Source organism: Trichomycterus rosablanca, chromosome 12 (genome assembly GCF_030014385.1).
Source record: "Trichomycterus rosablanca isolate fTriRos1 chromosome 12, fTriRos1.hap1, whole genome shotgun sequence".
Classification (NCBI taxonomy): Eukaryota; Metazoa; Chordata; class Actinopteri; order Siluriformes; family Trichomycteridae; genus Trichomycterus; species Trichomycterus rosablanca.
The window spans coordinates 35697962-35714268 of record NC_085999.1 but is presented as its reverse complement, the minus strand read 5'-3'; the positions used below and the strand labels follow the sequence as shown (position 1 = coordinate 35714268).

General features: G+C 36.9%; 1 protein-coding gene across 1 annotated transcript in view; it reads left to right on the top strand.

Annotated features, from left to right (window-relative positions):
- The first annotated feature begins 9281 nt into the window (after positions 1 to 9281).
- LOC134324366 (UDP-glucuronosyltransferase-like) overlaps positions 9282 to 16307 on the top strand; it is a 13819-nt gene continuing 6793 nt past the window's right edge. Inside the window, exons 1-2 of the mRNA XM_063006187.1 lie at positions 9282 to 10259; positions 16049 to 16180. Coding sequence (XP_062862257.1) covers positions 9411 to 10259; positions 16049 to 16180 — 981 coding nt within the window. The 5' untranslated portion in view covers positions 9282 to 9410. The remainder of the gene's footprint in view (positions 10260 to 16048; positions 16181 to 16307) is intronic.

Genomic DNA, 16307 nt, shown 5'->3' with positions numbered 1-16307 from the left:
AGTAAAATCAAGGTCTTTTAACTGGACTGAAACTACGATCCGCCGTGTCTGTCCTGCTAATTACAGGCTAATTATGATTGGAATCGCTAAGTGAGAATCCTGATACAATCAAACTAATCCATGAGCAAAAGATAGAAGTAATTCAAACATGATTAAAGTGAAAGCCACTTTATGATGTCAATACATCGAAATTGTCTATATATACAGATCAGGAATAACATTAAAACCACCTCCTTGTTTCTACACTCACTGTCCATTTTATCAGCTCCACTTACCATATAGAAGCACTTTGTAGTTCTACAATTACTGACTGTAGTTTGTTAGCCCCCTTTCATGCTGTTCTTCAATGATCAGGACCCCCACAGGACCACCAAAGAGCAGGTATTATTTGGGTGGTGGGTCATTCTCAGCACTGCAGTGACACTGACATGGTGGTGGTGTGTTAGTGTGTGTTGTGCTGGTATGAGTGGATAAGACACAGCAGCGCTGATGGAGTTTTTAAACACCTCACTGTCACTGCTGGACTGAGAATAGTCCACCAACCAAATATATCCAGCCAAGAGCGCTCCGCGAGCGGCGTCCTGTGACCACTGATGAAGATCTAGAAGATGACCAGCTCAAACAGCAGCAATAGATGAGCGATCGTCTCTGACTTTACATCTACAAGGTGGACCAACTAGGTAGGAGTGTCTAAAAACTCCAGCTGCGCTGCTGTGTCTGATACCAGCACTACACACACTAACACACCACCACCATGTCAGTGTCACTGCAGTGCTAAGAATGATCCACCACCTAAATAATACCTGCTCTGTGGTGGTCCTGACCATTGAAGATCAGCGTGAAAGCAGGTTAAAAAAGTATGTAGAGAAACAGATGGACTACAGTCAGTAATTGTCGAACTACAAAGTGCTTCTATATGGTAAGTGGAGCTGATAAAATGGACAGTGTGTGTAGAAACAAGGAGTGTTTTTTTTCTTTATTATCTTCTCTTATTGAGTTTTGCATGAATAACACGAACTCCTTCTGGGTATGGGTGCCACTGAATCACTGTCGCAAGGAAGCAAAACACCCGCTAGTTCCAAAATCATTTTTCCTTCTTTTTTTTTCTCTCTGTGTCCTTGAAGTGATTTATTTATCTACAGAATTTCCTGCATGCACCATGAGAGTGAATTAAGCAATAGTATATGTGAATATGAAACAGAAAAACACTCACCTTGTGCAAAAACAGCAGCAGTAAAATAGTTTGTGCTTTTCGCATCTTGATGCTTTCCTTTTACTTCGGGCTCTCAGGCGATTAGAAACAGATCCAAATTTGTAAGAGGAGCATTAGGAAATGCCATTGCTGGAATGACCTGTGTGAAACATTTAAATAAATGACATTTAAAACACTAATACAGGAGATTTTAAACATCTGGATTAAATCCACATCATGCAGCAATTAAATATTAAAGCTATTTTAACACACACACACACACACACATACACCAAACCTTAGGACCACTCGCCTAATATGATGTCAGAATAGATTTGACCTAACAAAGCATGGACACTACAAGACATCATAAGGAGTCCTTTGGTAACTGGTACCAGGACAACCTGGAACATATTTTCTACTGGTAATCCGTGCACACGTGCCAGTTTCTCCACATAATCTTAAAGAAAACAGGATTTGTCAGACTAGTCAACATTTTTTAATTGCTTAGATGTTCAGTTTCAATACTATTCACCTCATTACCGGGATTAAAATGAGCTGCAATTTTAAAACAGTAGATCTACTGTCAGTCCGTACCAGACCCCACAGCCTTTATGTCCTCTACCATCAATGAGTCTTGGTCTTATAACAATCGCTCTTAGGTTTGTGGCTTGTCAGTTTGGTCTTTATGAGAGACTCAGGTGTTTATGCAAAACCTCTGTATATTTTATATAATTCATTTCTTACTAAATACTTGTGTAACAGCATTAAATGTTTCTTCATGACTGCAAGTCATGATGGTGCAGCAGTAAATCACGCTAGCCCACCACCACTGGGATCCAGGGTTCAAATCCCCAGTGGTGTAATCGCCCGGTCAGGCAACTACACAGACATGATTGGTTCTGTCTGAGGCCTAAGAGGGGATAGCCAAGGCCCCTTGATAAATAAAATAAAATATCTTGACTTCATATCCTACAAACAAAGCTGCAACTAATACAATTAAAAATTCCAGTTGATAAAACTGTAGTCGGCTGGTTTGAAAGGGTCAGACGTGCCATTAAATTAAATATAATAAAAAATAAGGCATCAGGAAGCTTTGTGAGGAATTCTGTTGAAGATAAATGTGCTGTATCAGTCGTGCAAACAGCAGCAAATATTCACTAAAATATAAATCATAAAGCATCGCTAATTATCTACGGCACAACCTTTCACAGAGTGAAGGGAAGAATAAAGTATTAATAAAATATAATCAAACTTTTTAATTTAGCCACATCAGAGTGTGCAGGTTATACGACGGTACGAGATTACAGGGTACAAAACCACCAACGTACACGCAGTAAATCTCCAGTAAGCCTCCAGTATAGAGGCCAACATTTGAGATTTGTGTAATTGAGTTATATTTATTTATATACTTTATCTGTGTCCAAAAATGTTTTAATATAAAAATAAAGTGAACAAACTAAAAAATATAAAAACATGAATTTTGAACAAATTGTACAAACTTTAATTAATTAGATGTAACTGTTTCCCTTTAAGGACTGAACATAATGGTAAAGGTTTTCAGTTTATCAAATATCTCAACCTAGTGCAATGACCTTCTCAAGCGTAAAAACTAAAGCAACTCTGACTGTAGCTTTTAAATAACACTGAATGAATTTAAATAAAGTGTCTAAGTTTCTTTAACTAAAACATCATAAACAAGATGAGCAAGAGTTTTAAATCTGCTCAATAAAGTTTATCACCCGAGTAGCTTAAAAAAGTCAGAAGTAAATGACAAAGACATGAGACAAAGTGTGCAGAACATTTAGAGCAACTTGTTAAAATTAATTTTAATTATAATTAACAAAATTAGTAATATTATTAATAGTAAGTTTAATTAAATAAATAAAAATAATACTACTACTAATAATAATGATATTAATAATAATAATCTTAATAACATGGTGATATTAATTAAAATAATAATAATAATAATAAATAAGTGGACGCTTAGAAATTACTACCATAAAAAGATAGCTAACAATAAAACACCAATGCATAAACAACATATTTTAAAATCCTAAAATTAATAAAATTATGCTTTAAGTATTTTGTTTCAAGAGCTTAACATCATCATTGAAACTAAAACACCGAAGCACTAAAAGACTGAAACAAACAATGCAACATGGTATATAAACACATATAGTTTATACTATACAAGAAATGCAATCGAGTAAATCTAATTATCAAACTAAAACAATTTTTTTTAAATCAAGTGCATGACATTAGCTTAAAAATATAAAAAAATATATTTAAGTGTTTAATAAAAATACATTAAATAGAAAAGAAAATAAGAAGAAAAAAACACGAAAAGAACACGTGTCTCAAGGTCCAGTACGTTTTTGTATTTTCATCATAATCAAAAAAACTCAGTGGAGGTAAAATAATAAAAGCTCCAACACAAATATAGAAACATTTTCAGAAATGAAAGAGAACTGTGTGCTATATTCATTATCATTAATAGATACTAATTAAAGGTGTAGAAGAAAATAATAATTGAGATGGTTATTAAATAAAGACATGCAGGATTTCCTCAGTAATCAACCACATACACAAAAGCATGAGGATGAAGATCCACCTCACCTTCAGTGCAGTGAAACATCAGAAGTTCTAAAGTCTCTGGACTCCACACAGAAACACAATGATCAGTACACAGCAGAGTGAACACAGCACAGTGGAGTTACTTCACTCTTATTAATGCATTAACGAATAAATCCTTTCATTAAAAGCTCCATGCTGCAGATGTGATGATCCAGTGATGCTGGATGTAGTGATGAGAGTTTCCTCAGTGAATCTTCACTCTCACACCGCGGCTCTCAAACTCAGAAGCACTCGTTCACTTCTTAACCCTTTACTAACCAAAGACAAGGGTTGCCAGATTGGAAAAAACAAGTACAGTTAATTATGGCGTAGATTTCATCTAAAATATTACTCAGCTCTGGCAAAACCCCTTCTTCATTGAGAGACATGGTTGTAAAGGATTTTTTTTTTTTTCATTTCTGATAATATTTACTGCTCCACAATTACAAACAGACAAATAAGGGTTTTTTTTTATAATTGTGATTTTAAAATAAATAGATTGGGGCATCATTGTCACTGCATACGTGTAGGTATTTAATATGTATCATAAATGGTTCATTTATGTATAATTATTCATTCAATTAACGTTTCAATTATTTGCTAAAACACGGCTGTAAAGGCAATAAAACTTCACCAAATATCCAAAAGTATAGGGACGCCCCTTTTATATTTTTTAATTCATGTTTCAGGCACAATAATTACTAACAGGTGTGAGAAATCAATTATATAAAGGGAATTCTATGCTCTGCAGCAACAGTTTAGGGAAGGCCCTTTTCTCTTTCAGTATGACTGAGCCCCTGTGCACAAAGCAAGATACACAGACATGAAAAAACAGTTTGGCTTAAATAAACTCCAGTGTCCTGCACAGAGCCCTGATCTCAACCTCACTGAACAGTCTTGGAATGATTTGGAACATCAAATGAAGATTTCTCGACCAACATTAGTGTCAGCTGTATGCCTCAAATGCTCCTTTGGCTAAATAAACACAAATTCCCACAGGCATACTTTAATATCTGGCAGAAGTCTTGCTCTAGGTCTTCTCTAAGGGCCAAAATATTCTAAAAACATAAATGCTTATTACCATTTAACGAATGCAAATCAGTATAAATTTATACCCGTTTATACCAGCTTATTTAATTTGTGTTGGATGGTGAAAGGTTGATCGATGAAGCTTCTTTGTCGCCCTCTAGTGTGGATAAAAAAAATGTCAGGCCGACGAGCCTGGTCATAGTTTTATTAACTGTTAGAGTCCAATTACAAATGACAGTAAAATTGACCAATCATATCTTTCCTCTTAATGGTCGGGCTTTATTATTGCTAACTTAATGATAAATATAACATTGAAATGCGTCAAGAATAAAGTTAAAATATTATGGCCAAAGGGTGTGAAACAAGAAGATAGCAAAGTAAAAAAAATAATAATACTAGCCCTAAAAGGCATGTACAATTAAAAGATGTAAAAATTATATACAATACAACCTCTGATATAGTAAACTATATATTATACTATTGTTATACCATTGAACTATATTTAATCATATTGTAAATATTATACTATTGTTAATTAAATTGAGCTTAATTCAGTAGTGTAGATGTTAAATAATGTTGCATCGTAGTAACTAAATTCAGCACTGCAGGTATAAACACTGTAACAGTAACTTCATCCTACACAGATTAAATCCTAGGACTTCATTTAAATGGGTTCAGTTTCTGATTTTATTTAGAACCAGGTTAGCAGCGCCGCCATGTGGATGAAATCAGTAATGCAGCTAAATTATAAATGGGTCATTCTATAATTTGGGGTACATTTCACATCACCAAAAAGTACAAAAACAATGTTCTTTCTCAACAGAACAATCAGTGTTTCAAGTTAATATATTCCTTTAGTGTAACATATCCACTAGTTGCAAAGCTTAAACATAATTATTTTTTATTTTATTTAAAAGGGACAGTAGATGTAGACTACTAGGTAACTTAGTTGACAGGTAACATAGTTGACAATTTCCCTATTTTGACCCATAACTTCAGTGGTAGACCTTGCCTGGCTGAACACATGTCATTTCTTGAACAGAGTAATGTCTTATTTGAACATACATTTGAATTAAAATTATTAAAAAAAAATTGTAACCATAACAATGTATGTAACATAGTTGACGGTCAATTAATATACTCATTGACAATGTTCTATTATAGATGAAATATTTTTAAAAATAAGAGAACATTCACCACAGTTTGTTCAATATACCCTCCACAGAGAAAAATGATATCATGTAATGCTGGTCACATAGTTTTAGAACAAACCATTTTTGAGTTGCTGAGTGGAGTTCTGTTAGTAACATAGTTGACAGAACTTCTGCGGACAATAATAAATAAATATATTTAAATTATTTAAAAGAGAAACTCAATTTAAAAAATATTATTTATCTTTAGTATTTAAACTACTGAAATAAATAAAAAAAAATAGATGTTGTTGCCCTTAACAATTTTATTCATTATTTTGAAACCAAGGCACCCTCAACTTAAAAACGGACACAGCAAAAACTGTTCATTTAGGAACATCATAACAAATTTCAAGCTAATTGAAGCATAGGATGCACATAATGTTTTTGTGAGATTACAACATGTTTTCCATTAATAGGTAAAATATGACATTTTTAAAGAAAATAGTTAGAATAAATATAATTATTATCATTGGACATGGAATGTACCCCAAATTATAGAATGACTCAAATACATTTTGACTTTCTTCTGTTAAATGTAGTTCTATGTTACTTTGTTTTACCTTATTTACACTATTTAACAATATAAAAACAAACATGGTCTTGGGGGGATTTCTGTATTGTATGAAGCTGGAGAGGAATTGGATGCCTAGTGTTTCATAAAAAACGTAATTCAGTCCCTATATAAGGCTGGGCGGTATGACCAAAAATTTGTATCACTGTATTTTTTTAAGATTCTGACAGTTTCACGGTATATCACGGTATGTTTTATTTTTGTACGACTGGGACGTTTTATATGTCTGTGGCTGATTCTATAAAACATTTTAGTTTTACCATGTATATAATGAAGGTTTTGAGGACTATAAGCTTTGCTCGGCCCCACAAAATGAAACAATATATGATGAAATCAGTACGCGTGAAAGAGTTGCAGTAAATACAATTTTTATTCTTTATTTAATATTTAAGTATTGTACAATTACCCTCAACTCTTCCTTCATCAAATAAAACAATGTTTGCAAACTCCACTGTACCACTTGACCTCAGGTCTGTTGTAGAACAGTGGATGACTTTAAATATCTCAGCTTCCAGTTTGATTATAACGTTGGAATAGCGACTAACATGAAGTATTTCCGTTTTGATTATTGCTCTGAAAGCTTCTTTCTCGACTGTCTATAGAGGAATCGTGTCCTCTCATGTGGATTGTTACTGGGTTCAAAAAATAAAGACGTGGCTCTTGCTTTTCTACCTAATGTGTCAGGACCTTGGTGTTATTTACAAAGTGAAGTGCAGGTGTGTTAAAACTGACCTGTAATTAATTCCAGCTGTATTAGTTTAAACCCAAAGACCCAAAAAACCCAAACCCAAACACATACAGTGACATTATTTAGGATTGTAAACATTGGTACCAATATTGAAGTCTACTGAGGTACTGAGGTTTTCTATTTGCACAATCATGCAGCCAAAAACTTTGAAGGTGCTAAACTGGTTGCAGTAAATCCCGAACATATAAATAAAACTACATGCGCTGGGTCACTTAATTAGAGAGAATTTGTGCCAGACCCAAAAATAGCAGCTATAAACAGCTGTACAAAAGCTTTTCTCAACTCAAGCAATTGGTACCAGAGACTGAAGTCCATTACGGTCGCTTAGGTTCACATGGTGAATAGGAGCAGGTGACTATGAGGTGATACATTCAAAGAAAGGGAAAACACAGCTGATTTATGTCCATCAAAAAAGGTAAGAAGGAGACACTGTTGGTTTGGTGACAATGGTGCCAAAAAAAGATTAGCAGAGATTAGAGAGATTTTTGGCAAGGGTACCATGTGGCTGTGTCACTATGACTTTACCTTTAGGTACCTTTGACCTGTGATGCCCAACATGGTGACGATTGGTGGCATAAACTGTGCCAAGAATAATAAATCTCTTTTATCTTTTCATTTTTACCATAAGAAAGCTTGCAGGTAGTGTGGGTGACGCATAACCTAGTCTCTGGGGTTCGAACCCCACTTTTTTTTTTGTGTCCTCCTGTGACTTAATTGTTATGTTTGTTTATGTAGTTTTTTTTTCCTTTTTTTACATTTATTTACAATTCTTGTACATTTTTCTGCTACATTTTTAGTTCTATAAATTTCGATTTTTTTTTTATTTATATTTTCTTGTTTTTCTTTTATGTCTCTTCTTGTTTTCTTCATTATTAATTACTATTATGTCACACAAAACTAAAGGACTCTCAGACTGGACCCCCTTCAAGACCCCCTGTGGTTTGCATATCAGGACAACGGGTCAGTGGATGATGCAGTCTCCACTTTATACTCCAACACCTCGATCATTCAGGAACTTATGTAAGAATTCTGTTCTTGGACTTCAGTTCGACCTTTAACACAATTATTCCAGGACAACTACACAGCAAACAGACCAAACTCGTGCCAGCCCCCACCTGCTGCTGGATAACCAATATCCTCACTGGCAGAAAAAAAGCAGGTGAGGCTGGGAAAGTTCACTTCAGGGACCCGAACCATCAATATGGGTGCTCCACAAGGTTGTGTACTCTCCCCACTGCTCTTCTTACTGTACACGAACGACTGTACCTCCACTGGCCCCTTTGTTACAGTCCTGAAGTTTGCAGATGACACTACAGTCACTGGTCTCATCAGTGATGGAGTTTGCTTATAGAAAGGTGGTTGATCAGGTCTTCTGAAGCAGCCAGAACAACCTGGAGCTGAACACAGCTAAAACAGTGGAGATGACCGAGGACTTCAGGGGCAGTTGTGTGTGTTTTCGTGCACTGCGAGCTCACATGTAACCAGAGTCAAATTCCTTGTATGTGTGAGCATACTCGGCCAATAAAACCTGATTCTGATTATAGTTTTTTTTTTTTTATTCCATTTTTCCTTAAGTTTGTATTTTCTGTAAAAACAAAGATGAAAATATTCTCCTTTGCTTCATTCCTCACAACTCTGGACTTTCAACCACCATGAAGTTAAAGAAGTTTATTCCACAAAACACACACACACCCACACACACACAGGAACCCACCCACCCACACGCACAAATACATTCGCACGCACATACTCTTGCACGCACACAAGCACACACACACACACACACACACACACACACGCACACACACACACAGGGAGGCCCCTCCTCTATCCCAGTGTGCTTTATTTCCTGTTGTGTTTAAAACCTACAGTAGGATTGCAGAGTGCTTAGTTCTCTTCCCTCCTGTTTGGTCTGTTCCTCTGTTCCTCTTCTTGCTGAATCAAATATTCATATTTCAGCTCCTTAATTTGGATCCTTACATGCATTAGCAAAAGGAAATTGGTCCAGTCTTGTAGAACAGTTCTTCCTTTAGAACATTTTCAAAAACAGTGTTGAAAATGTTAAAGGTCTTTGTAGCTGTAGGGTTGCTGGTGTGTCTCTGCAGCACTTTAGGTTCTGTAGAAGGAGGGAAGATACTGGTGATGCCGGTGGATGGCAGCCACTGGCTCAGCTTGAAGATCCTGGTGGAGGAATTGTCTGAGCGAGGACATGAAATGGTTGTTCTGGTTCCTGAGGCCAACTTTATTATTAAGAGTTCTGATAAATACACCACCCAGACCTTCAAGGTTCCCTACACAACAGAAGACCTGCAGGGCAGCTTAAATGGCTTGAAAGAGGGCATCACTAAGGCACCACAGTTTTCAGACATTTTGGAGAACATCAGGCGCCTCAAGAGCTTCACCGAGACTCAAGTGAAAGGATGTGAGATGCTCCTGTATAACAAACCTCTCATGAAGGAACTACGAGAGAAGAAATTCGATCTGATGCTCACTGATCCCTTCTTGCCATGTGGCCCCATCATCGCAGAGGCTTTCTCCCTCCCCGCCATCTACTTTCTCAGAGGGATCCCCTGTGAGCTGGACCTGCAGGCAGCCCAGTGCCCATCACCTCCTTCTTTTGTCCCACGATTCTCTACTGGGAACTCAGACGTCATGACGTTTCCTCAGAGGGTGAAGAACATGATCATGGTGGGAGTCGAGTCGTGCCTCTGCAGATATATTTTTGCAAGTTTTGATGAGTTGAGCAGCAGATACTTGAATAAACCCGTTACGTTTAAAGAGATTCTCGGTAATGGTGCCATTTGGCTGCATCGCTATGACTTTACCTTTGAGTACCCGCGACCTGTGATGCCCAACATGGTGAAGATTGGTGGCATCAACTGTGCCAAGAAAAAGCCTCTTCCAGCGGTGAGTCACATTAAACAATGGCTGTTCTTTCTTTATGTTAATATGAGAAACCTCACTGGCACAGTGGGCAGTGTGGGTGGTTTGCTTGCCACTGTCTCTAAGACATTTGGCATGTTCTCCTTGTCTCCTGGCATAGGTTTTCCCTTGGTAATTTTGTAGTTTCCAGCCACCATGCAAAAACAAGCAGAGGGTCGATTGACTGCACTAGTTTGCCTCTAGAACAGGGTTTATACCTCCGTGTGAGGTGCAGAGCTATGGTGCATTGGCTGCATTGATGTTTGGCATGTTCTCCTAGCAGCCGCATGAGTGTCCTGTATGTACTGTGATGTTCTCTTACATTGAAGAGCATGCAGAAAGTGCAGAAGGTTTACTGGCTTCTCCAATTTGTGTGTTACTTACCCAATGAATAAATAAACTAACAAATCAATAAATCTTCTTCTTCCTCAGTCTTTGTCCCATTCAGGGACAGTTTAGTATGTTCTCCCCATGTTGGTGTGTTTTCTCAAACCTTCCAGAAACATGCAGTAGGTGGACTGGCTGATTTATATTGTCCCTAGACTTAAGTAAATAAATGTGTGAGTTTTGAGATGTTATAGAGGAAACTGTTGACCTGTCCAGGGTGTATTCATGCCTTGCTCCCAGTGTTAATGTGGGTGCTGAATCCACTGCAACCCAGACCAGGATAAAGAGGTTAATAAAAATAAACAAATTAATTAAAACCTAGAGACCTGGGTTTGAACATTGTCTTCAGTCACTGTCTGTCAGCCTTTTGGCATGTTTCCTTAATGCCTGTGTGGGTTTGTTCTGGGTTCTTCAGATTATTTTCAAAAACATGCTGAAGGTGGATTGGCCTCTTTTTATTGCCTTTAGGAATAAATCAACAAGTCACTGGGTGAGTGTGTGTTGCCCTGTGGTGAACTGACTTCCACTCCATTGTGAGTTCTTCTCTTTCTTTCAGCTGGTAGTGTGGGTGCCACCCAGCTCTGGGTCCTGGGTCCGAGCCTTACCTTTATATACTGTTCTAAAATGTTCCTTATAAAAAAGGTTTCTCATACTCTACTGGTCCCCACACCTACTAGTGAGCTTTACTGGGCCAGTTACCACACCTTTTGTCATATTAAAGACTTTATTTTAATATCAAGTGGCTTTCTCTGCAGCTATAACAGCCTACACTCTTCTAAAAAAGTATTTTTGAAGACTTTGAAGTCTGTAGGAATTTGTAGACATTCATTCAAAAGAGCATTTCTGAATTCAGGCTGTACGAAGGCCATGCTTACAGTAGAAGTTCCAATTTGTCGCAAAGGTTTTAAATGTACTTGAAATGAGAGCTCAGAGCTCTGTGCAGGTTATTAAAGTTCCTCCTCATCAAACTCATAAAACTGTCTTAATGGATCTTGCTTTGAAATCGGAAGCCTTTTATTTATTTATACACCTTGTAAGCAAGTGTGGGGTGAGTGTGGCTGAAGCACCTGAGCATGAGTGTATTCTTACTATTCCTACTAAACACATGTTTAGGTTTTTGCATTTGCAAAGGAAGAACTAAGACTTTTTTATTTGAAATACTTATCCTTCAGGATCCAGTTTAATCTGAGTGTTTAAACTCTTATTTTTTGGTTTCATCATTTGGAATCAAAAGTTTGACCTTTATTTACAGTACTGATATAACAGTGGACCTTGACATGGAAGAGATTCTAATATAGTTCTCTAATGTATACAGTATTAACTTATTTCCACCCAGAAATTCAACAAAAATGGAATTTGACCAGGACTGCCAAAACATTTGCACAATTGCACAATAGTAGATTATCTAACTGTACTATGAATGGATACGCTGTACAGGAGTGTAGAACTTTGGACCATAAAGCTTCTTGCATGCAAATAGAGCTGAAAATAAAGTGTTTTATATTCCATATCTGCATGTAACCTCAGATATAACAGGTCCTGCAGAGTCATTATGACTTTTCAGTCCCTTTGTGAATAATTTACCCTGTAATCAGTGAAATTAGGGTAGATGTTTTAGCACCTCTGTAATCTGAGGGTGAATAGCCGTAATGTTTAAACAGAGAAGCTCATAAAGTCTTATAATTAGGGTCTCATGACAGACTGATCGGACTTTACGGTTGTATAAATATGGGATATCTGGAAACAACCTGGATGTACATTGGAATGAGGGATGAGGGAACAGGAGAAATATCCAGATAACACAGATACATGTGGAGCTTTCAGACTGGATTTTACAGTTATTCAACACAAATGCAGATTCGTCTCATATTCGAACTTTGATGACGTTTACCGCACCGCTCAAGCCGAGCGCTGAACAAAGCGACTGGTTGTTGTTAATATGAAATTAAATAAATAATTGTATTTTTTAAAAAGAAACTAAACACTTTTAGTTTAAGGGAAACGTTGAGTTTAAGGGTACAAATTTCTCAACGAAGGGTGTTGAGTTTTTTGAAAGATTTTGAGTTTAAGGGAAGTTGAGTTACAAGGTACCGCTGTATTTCCAGAGTCAAATAATTTAGCAGAACGTTTTTCATAGTTTCTCAATATTTTTTTTGTACCATGCTGTAACAACCACTTACGCTGAATTTCATAATAGAATCTTTACACCAGCAGTCAGACACAGTGGTAAATAAGCCTAATTTGTGACGAATGTTAATTGCCTAAATTAGAAGGATAAAGATACTTTTCTGCAGCCCTGTATTCCCACCCTGTTTTTCCTCACTGACTGACACGTCTTTCCAGTTTCCTTTCATTGTCGTTGTGACCTGTTCTTGTCTCCCACATGATTATTTCCTTCACTAATTGTTTCCACCTGTTACATGTTCCCCCGGTTTAGTCTTAGTCTTTTCATTTACACCTTGTGTTATAGTGGTCAGAAAGTATCAGCAAATATATAACCTTTTAGGATTTGTGGAGATCTAGATGGTGCCAAATTAACAGTGTTTTAATTTGAGGACATTCAGAGAAGTGCAGCACTGAACACTAGATGATGTGGTGATTAAAAATGAATGAATCAGTGAATGAATCAGTTGTCGTAATTTAGACTCTTCATAGTGGATCTATGTCTCTAGATCTAAGATCAGTGTAAGACACATTGCACACTGTCTAGCAATACTAAACATGCTTTATGCTTTAATGGTGTGAGGATGGCATAGGGGTTTAAAGGTAGTGTTGGTGCTGCACAGCTCCAGTGACCTAGTTTAAATCCACACCACCTACAACTGTCTGTGTAATAGCAGGATGCCTTAAGGTTTGAATGATTGAGTATGAACAAGTAAATGTTCATATTTGTCAAATAAGAGTGAGCTAGTGGTAGCATAGCTCCAAGGTCCTGTGGAGATAAGTTTAAACCTTGTCTCCAGTCACTGTGTGTAAGGAGTGTGTGGGGGGGTTTCTCTTTATATTTAGATCTTCTTCTACCTTCCAAAAACATGCAGAAGGTGGACTTACTCTAATTTAACTCTACGGTTGAGAGTGTGAATAACAAAATTAAGTGTGATGCCCCCTAAAAAGCTGGCAGTGTATTCCTGTCTTACACCCGATGATCACATCACATCATCACAAATAAGAGTGAGCTGGTGGTGCAGCAGAAGTTGTAGGTGCTGCATAACTCCAAGGTCCTGTGGAGATAAGTTTAAATCTTGTCTCCAGTCACTGTGTGTAAGGAGTGTGTGTGGGGTTTCTCTTAATATTTAGATTTTCTTCTACCTTCCAAAAGCATGCAGAAGGTGAATTTACTCTACTTAGCTCTACGGCTGAGATTGTAAATAACAATATTAAGTGTGTGGCCCCCTAAAAAGCTGGTGGTGTATTCCTGTCTTACACCCGATGATCACATCACATTATTATTTAGTTGTTGTTTTTTTTAATTCATTACTAGCTTGAAATTGTCCCCGTCCTCACTTTTTTTGGAATGTGTTGCAGGCCTTAAATGCAGGAATGGATGTTTATTAACAAATGAAATGAAGCTGAGCAGACAAAACTATCTTGGGTTTAAACTGTCTGCAATGAAAAAAAAGTCAAAGTAAATGTAAGGAACACTGCATTTTTATTTTATTTGCATTTTCCTTACTGTCCCAACTTTTTCTGATTTGGGGTTGTACATTTTTGGTGGGTGAGGGGTGATATGTCTCTTAATCATCAGCACCAGGGGTAATAAAAATACAGTGTCATAAAAAAAAGTATTTATACCTTCCATAATTAATTGGGAAAAAATAGTTACCCCTATTAATTATTTAATCTGCAAACGACTTTCAATACACAGCAAAAACCACCTGAGTCTGTATCAGGGTGGGTCACGCAAAATGCTTAACCAAAGCAGAACAATAATGTGTAACAATAGCAGGAGCTATCATGCCTGATAGTCCTTCACTGTGAAAAGTGGGCCAAATTTTACACTAATGTCAAAGTCTGATCTTCAGTAATCTTCAGAAGTGATTGGTATTGCTAAAGGTATCTCATTTAGAGCGGCAATAACCTTCAAGTAGGTGAATTAGGTGTGACATATGTACACAAATAGATTAAAACAGTAGAGCGCAAATACTTTTTACAGCACAGTAAATTTTATGTCTTTACAATCAGACGCAGCTATAGTGGTGCTTTGGGTGCTTTAGCAATAAAAATCCCAATTTTGTTTGCTCAAGGCTGCTGTGATTGGCAAAAAATCAAGGTTACAAACTAGCCGGTCACGCAATGTTCCCAAACATGCTGAGTAACCATGAAAAAGTATATTTTCAAATGTAATGAAGGCAAATGTCACTCAAAGAGAATCGATGGAATGTTGTACAATAACGACCAAAACAGCAATTCATCCACTTTAAAAACCTGCCATTAGATGTTTGTATTCCAATCAAAGTCTCATGTCATTTCGTACTTACATAGTTTCTGTTGGATATAGGAAACAACAATGGATATAAATGTGGTCTACTTTAATGACATCATACCTGAAATATCTCACAAACCTCTCCAGCCAAACTGGAGCTGGTTCAAGGCCAGTGTAATATTTGTAATGGTGGGATTCCAAGATTCCAAGAGCAGCACAATGTTTACCAATGCACAAAAAATTTATATATACGGATTTAAACAGCACAGGAACATAAAATGAACTTGTATGCAACCCCCCTAAGATGCATTATTTGTGTTGCCTGGGTCACGTAAAAAAGTGGGGCACTTAAAAAAAAGTTTGAAAAACTCTGATCTAAACATCCTCCTCTATTTTAATCTTAATCTTGTTTTGATTGTTAATGATCTTGTTCTTCTTGTGGTCTTGACCTTTTCTTGGTCTTGGTTGGCAGCGATCTTGATTTTAGTTTACAGATCAAGACCAAAGTCTTTGTTTGCATTTACATTTGGTTTTACTAATGGTTTTAGTTGGTATTTGTCTTGATCTTCATCTTGACTGAGACACTGTTGAGTGGATATGAATCTGAAATGTATAAAACAACTTGACCTAAAAATCATCATGTTGTAAAGGCTTTCTGATCATTTATCACAGGAATGATGGGGGAGCTGTAGCCTAGTGGTTAAGGTACTGGACTAGTAATCAAAAGGTTGCTGGTTCAATCCCCACCTCTGCCAGGTTGCTGTTGGGCCCTTGAGCAAGACCCTTAACCCTCAATTGCTCAGACTGTATACTGGCACACTACTGTAAGTCACTTTGGATAAAGGCGTCTGCTAAATGCCGAAAATGTAAATGTAATGTAAATAAATGGTCATATAGATATTTATACCTGTATATAGGTTTAATTCTGATAAACAGTTAACACTGATTGATTTTTTCTGTGCAGGATCTGGAGGAGTTTGTGAATGGATCTGGAGAGCATGGCTTTATCGTCTTTACTTTAGGCTCTATGGTCTCTGACCTTCCTGAAGATAAAGCCAGAGAGTTCTTCAATGCCTTTAGACAGATTCCACAGAGGGTAAGGAGAACATGACATCTCATAAATGTTCTCGTTGTTATGTCTTTAAGAGTATCTTCTTGTATTGCTGTTGTTGTTTCTGTGATCATGACAGTATTAGATGTAACCATTTTTTGCTCTGATTTCA